General features: G+C 58.4%; 1 protein-coding gene across 4 annotated transcripts in view; it reads left to right on the top strand.

The window, feature by feature from the left end:
• Positions 1–13,407: 13,407 nt before the first annotated feature.
• SMOC2 (SPARC related modular calcium binding 2) overlaps positions 13,408–13,989 on the top strand; it is an 89,819-nt gene continuing 89,237 nt past the window's right edge. For all 4 annotated transcript variants that reach the window (XM_087817756.1, XM_087817754.1, XM_087817755.1 and 1 more), the window contains exon 1: positions 13,408–13,512. In XM_087817756.1, the coding sequence (XP_087673882.1) occupies positions 13,432–13,512 (81 nt within the window). In that variant the 5' untranslated portion in view covers positions 13,408–13,431. The remainder of the gene's footprint in view (positions 13,513–13,989) is intronic.

Genomic DNA, 13,989 nt, shown 5'->3' on the forward strand with positions numbered 1-13,989 from the left:
TTATTTTATTTTATTATTTTATTTTATTATTGTTTAAAATATTACAGATGTCCTTTTTTCTCCCCAATGACCCGTTCCACCCTGTTCCTTCCCCCTCCCCAGTCCCTCTCCCCACCATTGTCCATGTCCTTGGGTTGTGTATATATGCACATAAATTCTTTGGTTACTCTCTCCCCCTCCACCTACCCGTAAAAACACGCACAACAAAATTTACCATCTCGACCACTTTTAACTGTACGAGTCAGTCGTGGTAGGTCCATTCCCATGGCTGTGTGGACGCCAGGCGGTGCTAAATTCCCTGCCAGGCTGCGAAATGTTCTGAGAACTCCTGGTGGTCGAGTGGCCTGCCCTCAGTCCCGGGGCTGCCGCAGGTGACGTCACTCTCAGGGGTCGGCCCATCTCACTCGACTATAGACCCTCAACTACCTCGTTCAGCTCCGACTTGCGCCTCCACGGGCGTTTTCACCTGCTTAAAACTGGCTTTGATACGCGAGGACCATCGTCCGTGTTTGGGGAGGGGAAGGGCACCTCTGTCGCCCTTTGGTAGAAGTAAAAAAAGCACATGCTCAGAAATAAACTGGCTGGAGCTGGGAATAGCCAGACACTTGGGGAGCATGCGGAGCCTGAATAATTTGGCCCTGACGCTTAGAATTAGGTTGGAGAGCAAAGAAGGCTGTGTTTTAAAATACTCTCTCCCATGACTCAAAAATGAAGCACAATTTTGTTCAGTCTTAAACATTCACACAAATCACCTCTTGGGGGGCGGGAGGGGGAACCCAAGAATAAGCAGTTGCAGCCAGAGGCTGTGAGTCACTGAGTCGGGGTTATAATGAGGGCCTGTGCGTGAGCCCGGGCCCAGCCTCCTGTTCTGTGTGGGAGGCACATGCGGAGGGAGGGGGCACAGAGTGAGCCCCGAGCAGGACGGTGTTTACCTTGGCCTGTCCGGGGTCATTCTCTCGGCCGCCAGTCCATAATTCACGTCTGCTCCCTGGGGACCCAGCGCAAAACCCCGCCCCCAAAGCCTCCCAGGCTAATCAGCCCAAATGCACGCATCCCCCCTGCACCCTGAGCAATGAGCTGGTTTTATGCTCAATTTTCCGCTGCCGACACATTGTCATGTAAATACGGTTGTCGGTGTGCGCAGGAGTCCAAGCCTTGATCCCCCTCAGACTCCTCTCCGGTGTCTGTGTCTCTTCCATGTTGCCGATGGCATTGCTCTGTCACCTGCTCACTCGAGGTGCCGAATTAACTAACAAGCAAGGGAGACCGGGGCCCTCTGACCAACAGACAGGGAGAGGGGAGACCGCGGCCCTCTGACCGGCAGACAGGGAGAGGGGAGACCGGGGCCCTCTGACCAACAGACAGGGAGAGGGGAGACCGGGGCCCTCTGACCGGCAGACAGGGAGAGGGGAGACCGGAGCCCTCTGACCGGCAGACAGGGAGAGGGGAGACCGGGGCCCTCTGACCAACAGACAGGGAGAGGGGAGACCGGGGCCCTCTGACCAACAGACAGGGAGCGGGGAGACCGGGGCCCTCTGACGGGCAGACAGGGAGAGGGGAGACCGGGGCCCTCTGACCAACAGACAGGGAGAGGGGAGACCGGGGCCCTCTGACCGGCAGACAGGGAGAGGGGAGACCGGGGCCCTCTGACCGGCAGACAGGGAGAGGGGAGACCGGGGCCCTCTGACCGACAGACATAGGAGAGGGGAGACCGGGGCCCTCTGACCGGCAGACAGGGAGAGGGGAGACCGGGGCCCTCTGACCAGCAGACAGGGAGAGGGGAGACCGGGGCCCTCTGACCAACAGGGAGAGTGTAGCTTGGGGGGGGGGGCAGTTGCAGACACAGCGTCGCTCCCTCTTTCTTGGGCACAGCTCATGACTCCTCCAGGCTGGGGGCACCGATGGGCAGAAGGCCTGAAAGGGGGGGCCCTTCGTGGTTCGATTCTGTCAGAAAAGGGTGAGAATTCGCCTTTCCCTGGACCTGCCCTCAGGGGGCTGTGGGGATGGCACCCAGGTGGCTTTCCCTGGGAGGGCAGGGAGGACTTGGGTGGGGTAGAGGCCAGCTGGGGACCCTGAGTGACCCACCCCCCACCCCCTCTGCCCCTCCCCCTCCCCCCTCCGCCCTGCGCAGGCGGAGAGTCAGCCCGGACGCCCTCGCTCACATCTGGACCCGGGTCTGGCCTGAGCTGCGGCTGGCAGACCACCAGGCACCTATGCAACACGCGCTCAGAACTCCTGGTGGGGAGTCACATTCCAGGCTCCCCGTCAAGGAGAGTCATCTCCCCTAATAAAAATACAAATGGGTTTTTGGCACATGCACGCTTCTTTAGATATTTATCAGGTATTTGAAAAATTGGCCCGCAGCAGCCCTGCTTTGCCACGTGGCTTCCTTACAGCCAGATGCGCAGACGACTGAGCAGTTTCTCCTCACTTCTGCCGCGGGCAGTGGCTCACCTGGAACCAGCCACGTCCCACGCGTGGCCTCACACTAAGACGGTGGCCCAGCTTCCGACAAACTCGAGGGCCCCTGCCCGCTGCTGGGGACACGGCGACCCCTGGGCCTGTCCCGCTGTGCGGAGAGCGATCCTCGGCTGGACGAGCGGAGAGGCAGAGTTTTCCTCGGGGGGTGGAGGTCCTCTGGCTGGCGAGGAGGGAGCCACCTGTCATTGTGCCAAATAACGCAGCAGCAGTGAAAGTTGTGCTGATGTGAATCGAACGTGTTAGCATGGAGCTTTACCACTTAAGTAGATTTTTCATTTCTCTCCCTCTCACACACAAATTTATCTTTAGAGAAGGAGAGGTAGCCGGCGCTGAGGAGAACCCAGCATTTGTTTCTGGAGGGTTCGATGAAAACACGGAAGCTGCCTCCGGAGACTGAAAGCACGTTTCCCGAGGCCCGGGTTCGAGTTCCAGGCAGCGGGCACTGCGGCCCACGTCCTCCCAGGTGCAGAAACAAAGGGTAGCTTCAGGGCCTTTTAGAGCCCGGTGCCCACGCGGAGGCTGCTGCGGCGTGGACGGCAGGCCTGGCGTGGCGGGGCCCACGCTGCGCGGCTCCGGCCCCCGAGCTCAGCCGTGTGGCTGCCGGGCGCTGCGGGCGCACCACCGGCTCTCGTGAATCCTGCCTTTCTGTGTCTAAATTCCCATCGTTTCGCTAAGCCAGCTCTCCTCGGGACATGTCAAAAGCTGTACACGTCCCAGGTGGGCCGGAGAAGAGGCAAAATCGGTGCAAAACAAGCCAAGAATGTTCATTTGTTGATGAAAGGTAAAATTACACACCTGGCACGTACCAGGCCGCGGGCGGGGAAGACAGGGCTCTCGGGCCCTTTTCTAAATGCGTCTGCTATGTGGGCTCAGACAGAGGCGCTATTCACATCTGGCCGGGGGCCCCGGCTCCCCCGGCCTCTGAGTGCTGAGCCTGGGCCCAGGGAGCCGGCGTCCCCGGGGAGCCCGTGCTCGGATTCCGAGGACATTGCTAATATTTTGGGAGGGAGTAAACATCTCTGGACGTCGTTTGTTGTCTAGGGCCAAGGGCGCACTTGAGTCTTCTGAGAGGAGGGAGGGGGGCGTGGGAGAGGAAGGCAAGGCAGCCAAGACCGACAGCGAGGCCCACGGGACAGGCAAGAGGTGAGGAGGGGACCAGGGGCCCCAGGGAACGAAAGGTCCCCACACCAATGCTTGTTCCCAGGAAAGGTGGCCTTCCCCCCAGACCTCCCTCTGCGGGGTCACCGTGAGCTCCACGGGGCCCAGGCAGATGCGACGATCCGTGGGGCTGGGGCCCAAGGTGGACGCTCCCTGCCCCTGCGGGTGACGACGGGCTGGGGAATTCCCGAAGCCTGACCCTCAGCTCTCGAGCTGGCGGTGTCTCCGCACGTGGTCCCCGAGAGGAGGCTCCGTGGAGGTTATAAACAGGGGCCCTCCGGGCGCGGGAGTGAACTCAGTAAATTCTGTTCCCACGTACATGAAAGTCAGATGTTTTAAGCAGAAAAAAGTGGAAGCGGCCGGACAGACCGATCAGAACCGTACTGAAGGCAGAGAGAGGTGACCACAGCCGGCACATCTCCCCTCGTCACACGCACCCAGGGTCTGGGAAAACTGGCGCAGAGAGAAGCCAGGCACAGTGACATGGAAGGGCTGGGAGAGGCCAACGTCCCCTCGGCGTGAACCGGCCAGGACTAGTATTCTGCAGGAGAAGGGGTTGTCTTAGCTCATTCAGGCCAATAAAACCAAAGCGCCAGGAGACGGGCGGGTGAAACAGCAGACGCGGGAAGGGGGAGATGGAGGCGCCGGAGACGCCTGGTGTTGAGTTGAACTTGTGGCCCTAGGGTGTCAGAGACGCGGGAGAGGGGACGGGCTCTTCACAGCGTCCAGGTGGCGGACTCAGGTCTGACCCCGGCTCCCACAGAGCCAGGTGGGGGCTTGGTGGGGCAGGTGAACGGGTCACGTCTCCCCAGCCAAGTTTCCTAGGGTGACGACGTTTTCCATCCACACCTGGAGAGTGCAGGCGGCTCGGCTGCTCCCTCCAGGGCCCCGGCACCTGCTGTCTTTGTTCTTTATCTGCTCTGATACGCGCTGATTTCTCCTGCGGTTTCAGTTGGCATTTCCGGTGGCTGACGACTGTAGCTGTCTTTCCACCTTTCCCTGTGCTTGTTTGCTTTGGCCTGTCCTCTTTGGTGGAAACCTGCTCATGTCTTTTGCCCGTTTTTTAATTGGATTTTTAAAAATTGAGTTTTTAGAGAGAGAGGAAGGGGGAGAGAGAGAGAGAGAAACATTGAGGTGAAAGAGACACATCAATAGGTTGCCTCCCGTATGTGCCCCAACCGGGGATCAAACCTTCAACCTGACCAGGAATTGAACCCGAGACCCTGTGGTGATGGGACTATGCTCTAATCATGAGCCACCAGGCCAGGGCTTTAACTGGACTTTTTAACTGTTGAGTTTTAAGATTTCTTTGTATATCCTGGTTACGAGTCCTTTCCTTTGTCAGACAGTAATTTGTAAGTTTTTGGGGAGCTAGTGTTTTGGGGAGCTCTAATTAATTTTATTTTACTCCATGACAAATTGCCACCAGCACAACACCCTATTCACTATTCATTTAAAAAAATGCTCCCACTGAATCAAATTCTGGTTGATGCTTGGAAGTGAGTGAAAGTCTCCATGGACCTCACACATGCAGCGTGTGGCTGGCTGGCACTGTCCGCCACGTCGCGTTTAGACAGAGGCTCGGATGGTTGTTGATCGGCTCTCCGACAGCAGTTCTGTGGGAGTGGGCAAGGAGGGCTCTCTGACGACACACAGGTGTCTACTGGGGCCGGAAACCCAAAGCGTGCAGGGAAATTCGAATGATAAAACATTATTAAATCATGAGCCTATACGTTCAGTTAAAAGTATAATAAAATGAACCAGTATCCAGCTGAGAAAATCCAGCCCCAAGGCCACCCCCACCCGTCTCCCCCCACTGTCCCCGAGAGAAGACGTCGTTCCTACGTCTCTGGTGAGCAATCCTTGTTTCCCAGAGACAACGTAGCTTGGTTTCACGGCCCTTGTTTTTATGCACGTAAACGCTGTGTGTTAGGACTTGGATTCACTGTGTGGAGGGCTGTGGGTGTGATGAAAGCAGGTGCTGTCCTTAGCAAGGAACCAATTGAACCGCAGCTCCGTCTCCCCCTCTGGCCAGGCCTTGGCTGGGTGTGCCCCCCAAGCGGCCAACGGCGATGCTGCCTGGATGAAGGCTCTTCGTCTCTCGCCGTTCTCCCTTCCTCGCAGCTGTTAAGGAGCAGAAACATCGAAAGGAGGGAGAAGCAGAGGATGCAGTTAGCTCACGAAGTGAGCTGTCCACTCCGGCTTACATGGTCCCTGTTTTCTTATTTGCTGTGCCATCTCTTGAAGGCAGGGTCTCCCCTGCAACGCGGACCTAGTGTGGTGCCAAGACCATAGCGGTCACTTCCTGGAGCTCGTTTACGATGCTGCTGATAAAACTCCATGCTGCTGGTGGACTCTCCCTAGAAAACCACTCTCATTCAGCCCCAGTTCGGAAATAATGTTGCTCATGCCATTCCCGCCTCAAGACCCATCTGTGACTGGGATGGTTGCTTTCACCAGTCAACCGGGCCAAGCTGTGCTGCCCGGATTTTTGGCCAAACACCCGTCTAGATGTTGCTGTGAAGCTATTTCTAGATGAGATGAACATTTAAATCAGTTGACTTTGAGTAAAGCAGATTGCCCTCCATAATGTGGGTGGGCCTCGTTCAATCAGTTGAAGATGCTAAGAGATAAAAACACTGAGGTTTCCAGAGGAGGAGGGGATTCTCCTCCAAATGGCCTTTGGACTCAAGACTGCAGCATCTACTATTCCCTGGGCCTTCAGTGTGCTGGCCTGCCCTGCAGATTTCAGCTGTGCTAACTCCCACAGTCCAGTGAGCCAGTTCCTTAAATCTCCCCTCCCCTCCCCCCGAGGACCCTGACTAATACAGTGACTCTATTGCTTGCCATAAAACACACAATTTTTTTCTGAAGCATACGGCACACCACAGTTGGGCCTGATCTTACCTACGTAACCATGTTAACTGTCTCCCTTGCATAAAACTTCTATTCTGGTCATACATACTTCCATGCAGCTCCCTTCAATTCACACCCGCATCAGCCATTTCCTGCTGATGGAGCCTCTTCTTTCTCTTCTTACCTGAATCCTACTGACCCTTGAGGAGTTAGTTCAGGTTCCATGTCCCCTGTGATCACATCTAACTCAACCCCGTGGTGTCTCCCTCCTAGTCCACTGTTGATAATCCAGTAACCGCTCCCAGAGACACTGCGTGTGCGACTGGCCACCTGCCCTGTCCCGTGTGTGTCACGCATGGGGTCTCCCGGCGCAGGAGGAACTCACCATAACGCAGCGGGACAGAGCAGCAGGTAGCAGGAGGGAGGAAGATGCTCCTAGGGCGGGCGCTCCGTCTGTGCGCAAGAAGCTCGGCCCCGGCTTGGGGAACCGGAATAGCAGACGTGTTAGTCAGGATGTTCAGAGCCAGATTCCGGGGAATCCCAGCCAGGTCCCGAGTTTGACGAGTGCCTAGACAACCCGAAAACAAACAAACAGTGTGGTCTTCCACCTGGTGGTAATGGGCCCTTTCCCCGGGACACGGACCCCAGGGGACTTGCGTCCAGGCCAGCGGTGGAAGCAGTGTGGACCCACAAGGAGAGCTGTCCTTGGACTCGGGGTGCGGACAGGACATCGAGGGCCAGAAACCCAAGCCCTGGAGGGAAATTTAAATTCCATCTGAGCGCCAAGCTGCCAACGAGACGTTCTTTGTGATTTATCTCAGCTGCAAATCATTGGCGCCCTCAGCTCTCTTCCCTGGACCGTGTGGTGCATCCAACACCACGGCCCGAGCCAGCACGCAGGGCGGGTCCAGCACCTGGACCCGCTGTCCCCCCGATGGCCAGCACCCTGCAGAGTACAGACAGGTCGCGTCATGAAACTAGACGTCTTGGGGTGCAGGCTGTGTCTCGTTCTCTCTCCTGGCCCCCGAGGTCCCGGCCCTCATGGCTGAGCATGTGCCGCGTTACAGATACGTCTGCAGAACACACATCCTCTGAGGATGTGCCGGGTCACGCTGGCGTTTACACCGGGGATGGACGGGCTCCGGGAAGAGGGGCTGCACTTCCTTAGCCGGAGGCTTTCCAGGCAGCGGAGCTGGGGACTGGTGGCTGTCGGGGACCATGCAACTCACACAACCAGGGCTGGAAACCTGGGCCTCTTCCCGGCTCGGCTCCCTGGAAGCCTGCGTCGGGAGGGAGCTCCGTCCTGAGGCCGTCTTCTCCAGCAAGGGACAAGGGACAGCCATGGAGATCCTGACCATGGGGTTCCCTTGGGGGAAGGGGTGCCGGCCCCTCTCCAGTCGGAACCACACTCTCAGAACCACAAGCCACGGCCGACGTCTCCTGCTCAGTGTCAGCGGACACGGAGGCCCCGTCCAAGAGCAACAGGAGGAACAGCGCCGGCCCACATCTGTGCATGTTCGCTGGACGCAAACGGCCCCTCTGCAAGCCTCAGGGGACATTCTGAGTGCAGCTCATACGTGGTTGGCACAGGCAGAAATCCATGTCCCTGCTCCCCATCGGTTACTTTGCAGGTGGTAAAAGACAGACCTGGCTTCCTTGGGCAGCACCAGACAAACAGCAGCGTGAGTCAGATGTCCCAAATCGGGGGAGCAGGTCTCCACCTTGAGCTGCTGTATCCCAGGGGCAGGAGTTTGCCCAGGACTGAGGCAGAACTAGAAGCAGCCCCAGGCACAGCCTGGCTTCCCAACTGGACTCCCAGGGCTCCTGGCTATGCAGACGGAGCAAAGCCAGAGGGTGATGTGGCCGAAATCTGCCACATCAATGCACCTGTCCCCGAAGACGGGAGAGCAGGTCGGTGGGGCAAGGTCAGGGCAAAGAGTGTTTACCTCACTGTTTCCATTTCCACAGAGCCCAGGCCGTGCTGCGTGTGTTACCCGGGGACACATTTCCGTTCAGCCGGAGCTCGGGGAGGGGGGTCACTGGAATGACATCCTGGCAGGTGCGCCGTCTGGCGGGGCAGGTGGCGGGGCACAGGTGCTGAAGGTAGTGAACGTTTCCTTTAGCCGGGTGTCTCCTTACACCGCCTCCTGTGGGCGTAAGGCGTATCTGTGGTCCACGTGCTGCGGAGGGTTCCTGAAAAGATGGATATGTGTTTCCACTTTAACTTCTCCCTCCCCCCACCCCAAGGGGCAGGTCTCATGTGAGAAAGAGGAAGGGGCTCCTGGACTGTGGCGTCCAGGTCGTCTGAGGTCAGAAGAGCCCGGCCGCTGCCCACTTCGCGAGCCCCGGGTCTCTCCGTCCACACATCTGCCCTGTCCACCTGGGTGTGATGGGCTTGTAACACTATTGCTCCGGTTCTGTAACTGATCTGTTTTATAAGTCTCATGTACCAGTAAACGTAGCGTGGTGAGTGGGAAGGCACGCCAGCTGCTGGGGGTTATGAACAGAGGGTCTCGGGGGACCCGTGCTGTCCCCGGGCTGCGGGTGCCGGGCCCGCAGGGAGGGGGTGCTGGGTGGGAAGGAGCGTGGCACCGGCTCCGGAATGCACCCTCTGGAGGGGCCCGGGCCTCATGTTCTCGCTGTGAAAGCAGCAGTTTTGTACCTGGCTTTGTGAAACAGAGCTCTCTTTGGAAACGTTCAACCTTAACTTGGAAAACACGGTGGGAATGAGGCCTCACGAGTGAGTCAGAAACAAGTGCTTTTTTATACTTGTTTGTCAATGGATCTCAAATAAGATACAAAACCCAGCCAGCGATGGTGCCTGTCCTCGCCCCTCACAGCGGCGGACCAGGGCGGAGGAGAGAGCCAGCACCCGGGGGAAACCGAGTCAGGACCCCGCTCCCACCACTCACCACTGTGAGGACCCGGCGGGTCCGGGAGTGTCTTGGCCTCGCTCTTGTCACCTGTAAGAGACGTAGCCGGCACGGTCCTGCGAGAGGTAATCAGATAACATGCGTAAAACACCCAGCACATCCCGCTTCGTTAAAAACTCCCAAAAAGGGCCCTGGCCAGTGTTGCTCAGCGGTTAGAGCGGTGGCCCGGGCACCCTAGGGTCGCAGGTTCGATTCCCCGTCGCAGGCACGTATCTTGGCAGCAGGCTCCATCCCTGGCCCCGGTGGGGGTGCGTGCGGGAATCAACCAATCGACGTGTCTCCCTCACGTCGATGTTCCTCTCTCCCTCCCTCCTTCGCTGCCCCCCTCCCACTCTCTCTAAAAACCAATGGAAAAAACATCCTCCATCGAGGATTAACAACAAAAAAGGTTCCAAAAAGGGCCCGAAAAGTGTTGTCATAAAACAGGCATCTTGAGACAGAAGAAGACACTTGTCTACAGATTCCAATAATTCAAATGATTTGTCACTCAAATGTATAAAAATAGAAAAGAGAACGCCTGAGTTAGGCTGAGGGTCAAACACACAGCCCCCCACCCTGTCCGTTCCCGAGCCCCCCAGTCCTGGGGCCGGCCAGCACCATCGGCCTGCCAGGCCCCGGTGAGTGCCGTCTGTCGCTGCCCTTCTGTGGCTGCAGGTTTCTGGAGTTGGGGGCTTGGGCTAATGTGGGGGTCACGCCTCCTCCACCCGAGGACTAAAGGGAATGAATTAGAGGGAAGAGGCTGGAGGTTCTGGGAACTACCAGAAACGGACAATTCTCTTGTCCAGAGGTAAAGTCTGGAATAATTCCGTGAGCGAACCAGCGTGACCGCCAGACGAGAGAGAAGTACCCAGAACTGACCTGAGGGAAACAGAAGGTTCTTCCTGCCGGGTTCAGTAGAGGCCGGGAGACAAGCGTCACAGGATATGTGCTCGGGACGAGCGGGTCTGCACGGGGGCCAGTGATGCTTCACCGACACTCAGGTGGCGCTCAGGTCGGTGGCTCCGAGCTACGTGTCAAACACCAAGTCAGCAGGGACATCAGCCAAAGGTCTTAGACTCTGCACACTCAGGGGAAAAAGTGAACCAGCCACAAATTAGCCAGAAATAATAATTAAATTATATCACATCCACAGGAGAAAAACCTCCTTGTGCAGTTTTAGCATTTTTAAAAAATAAATGAAGAAGTCAGTTCACCTGCAGGAGCATTTTGCTGATGGCCTCAGAGGGAGCCATTTAGAAAAGCAAGGATGGCTCGAGCCCGGGGTGGGCACTTTCTCCACTTCTTCATTTAAGTTTTGTCAGTGACACAAACTGACACTCTGGGTCCATAGCCATGACTTAGAAGGATAGGCCCTTATCATTTATTAATTAAAAAATACTCCACATTTCCAGGGAACGTTTTCTGTGGTATTGTGTAACTGGTCGGAAAATATGAACCGATTATTTCCGGCCTTGATTTTGAACTGAGTGAATTTACTTGTACACGCTTTCTGGTGGGCACGTACCTGGCATTCACACCAGTAATGACTCCTGGAGGCTTAACTGTCAGTCAGACAGACTGATTTCTTAGTGTTTTAAATAAATGGATCGATTTTCTCCATGAAAATGGAAGCTGATTATATCCCCACGCTCCACTTCTGGCATCTACTGGAAACTAAGACTTGGCATCTGGACCCCATGGGTCTTTTTTTTTTTTTTTTTAAATATTTTTTATTTTATTTTTATTTATTTTTAAATATATCTTTATTGATTTCAGGAATTGAAGGGAGAGGGAGAGAGAGATAGAAACATCTATGTGAGAGAGAAACACTGATCGGCTGCCTCCTGCACGCCCCCTACTAGGGATGGAGCCGGCTACCCAGGCCTGTGCCCTGACTGGGAATCGAACTCTGACCTCCTGGTTCAGAGGTCGACGCTCAACCACTGAGCTATGCTGGCCGGGCCCCGTGGGTCTTTGAAGTTAGGATCCAACCAGCCGTCTCTGGTCAGAGTCTGGGACAAGCACACTTTGTCTGTCTTCCTGGGATTCCCAGCAGGCTCTGCAGTTGATATGTGAACCATGTGTTGAGATTCTGAATAAAAGGCCTTGAGGGCCTAGCAGTTGCCTCCCGGCCCCTGTGGCTTCTCCAAAGCCCTGGAGGAAGTGGAGCCGAGCGGCCGGCGGGGCACCGTGGGCACCTGGTGCTGATTCTGCGGCTCACGGGATCTGGCTCAGACACCTGCCCCTGTGCTGTGACACCTCACCTGTAAAATGGGAATAATTAACTCCGCTCCTCGCCTGCCCTGCTTGAAGCCGATGAGGGCGAACACGTGAGCCTGTTTCCAATTTTCCAAGTTCCAGGGAAAAGCACACAGAGTCAAATAAATATTTCAGCGAGCGGCTTGCAGGCCTCTGGCCAAGGCAGAGAGTAGGAACAAAAACGTTTAGTAGCACATGCTCTTTAGAGGATTTATGTCAGCACCGCATGTAAATTTTCTTCTTTGGGCAGCCTTAGCATTTGCGGCATGCAGTGTTTGCTTTTTTATTTTTGCCTTAATTTTTACGAACGTTTCCTAATAGCATTCCTTATTTACTTAATCGTTCGCAGCTGCTCTGCTCACCTGTTTCTCGGGACCCTGGAGCAGTCCCCAGAGTTTTATTATAATTTCCTCCTGAGCCCGCGAGCCAGGAGGAATGTGTTTAAAGCGCTTAATAGATTCTCTGGGCCCAGGAATTTGAGAAGTACCCCCTTCAGGACCATGCCCTTCTTTCCCATCCTTCCCTGGCCCTGCTCAGCACTTTGCTTCTGAGACCCGGCAGCCTCCTCCCTCTGCAGGGGGGGACCCCACCCTCGGAACAGCACAGCCTTTGTCCCAGCCTTGGGCCCAGAATTTGCTGGCACAGCCCTTCCCCCACCCAGAGCGAAGGCTTCGGATTAAACATCCGATTAAAGGCCAGATTTGGATTTTCTATGTTTTGTCTCCCGGCCTCCCCTCCCCCCCCCAGTGCCCCCCAAAAGTCAATCGATGCATTGTTCTTGCAAACCCTCGCTCTTGGTTTTCTGTGTGAGCCAGAATTAGGGCTTTTGCCTGCGAAGTTGGAAGCCGAGGCTAAACTATTTCAGCAATGTTGCCTGCAATGGATACCGTCCAGGGTCTGGGTGTGCAAAATTCTCCTGCTTTCCAACCCGCCTCCGGGAGGAGCGGAGCGGAGCCTGCGGCCTCGGGGCCCCGCGCGCCCGCGGGAGCTCCGGCCGGCACAGGGCGGCGCCAGGCTGCGCTGTCCGGCCCTGGCCGCTGGGCCCCGCGTGCGCCCGGCCGGGGACCGCGCGCCCACAGCGCGCCCAGCAGCGGCTTGACCCGCGGGAGACGCCGCCGGCGCGCAGGGCCCGGCCGCGGACCAGGCGGTGCTGTAGCGGCCCCGCCGCCGGCCCGCAAGCCTGAGGGGCCGCGTTCTGGCCCCGGCCGGGTGGAACTGGGAGCCCAGGGGTTGCGGAGAACCGAGGGGCGGCTGGGGCAGACCCAGGCTTTGCGTCCATGCTGGTGGGTGGACTAGGCCTGCAGGGGCGCGCGGGGACCGGGCCCACGCCCGGGGACAGGCGGACGGCGCGGCGCATCTTGCGGTGGGGCCAGGGAGCGCGCCAGGCCGCTCGCGCGTGTTTGCGTGCACGCGTGGGATGTGCGCGCGTGAACCCGCGCAGGGGGCGGCCCGCACACAGCGCCGACGGCCGCAGCCCGCCCCGGGGCCCCTCTCCCGCTCTGGGCGCGCGGACCCGCGCCGGGTGGCCCCGCGCCCTAGTGGCATCCGAGCGAGCGGAGCGCGGCGCGGGAGGTGGGGCTCCGGGAGGGAGGGGGAGGGAGGGAGGAGGCGCTCCGGGCGCCTGGAGTTATTTGACAGGAGCCGGGGAGGCCGTAGAGGACGCGGAGGACCGCTCGGTGCCGCCAGGGCAGCTGCTGCGAGCCGGCTGCCGCCGGTGGGGAGAGGACCGCCCGCGCCCCGCGCCCCGCGCCCCGCGCCCCGCACGATGCTGCTGCGGCTCTGCTGGCTGCCGCTGCTCGCGGGGCTGCTCCCGCCGGCGCCCGCGCAGAAGTTCTCGGCGCTCACGGTGAGTCCGGCGGGCCCCGCGCCGCGCAGGTGACCCGAGGCGGCGCCTCCCTCCGCCTGCCGTCGGCGGGCAGGTGGGCTCGGCGGGTGCGCGCTCGGGCTGGACGGCGCCGGCTGCGGAGGGCGCGGGGGGGGGGGGGTCCTAGCGCCGCGGGTGCGCGGGAGTTGGGGTGCGCTCCCCACTTGTGGGCGGGCAGGGCGCAGCGCGGGCGGACACCAGGTCTGGGTCGCTTGCGCCGCCCCGCGGGCTGTTCCCGGCGCACCCACCTGGGGCTCGGCGCCCACTTGCCCGGCCCCACGGGACCCGGGCGAGCCTGTCCCGGGCTCTCCGCCGGGCGCTGCTGGGTGAAGGGGGTGCAAGCCGTGGGCTCTCTTCGTCGCCCACACGTTTCGCCCGACTGTCCTGGAGACCCTCCCTCGGTGGAGCTGGGGAAAGCAGATGGCATTACAAGTGGGGACCGTTGGTCACTAGTGAGCG

This window comes from Miniopterus natalensis, chromosome 5 (assembly GCF_054644295.1).
Source record: "Miniopterus natalensis isolate mMinNat1 chromosome 5, mMinNat1.hap1, whole genome shotgun sequence".
In the NCBI taxonomy this organism is placed as follows: Eukaryota; Metazoa; Chordata; class Mammalia; order Chiroptera; family Miniopteridae; genus Miniopterus; species Miniopterus natalensis.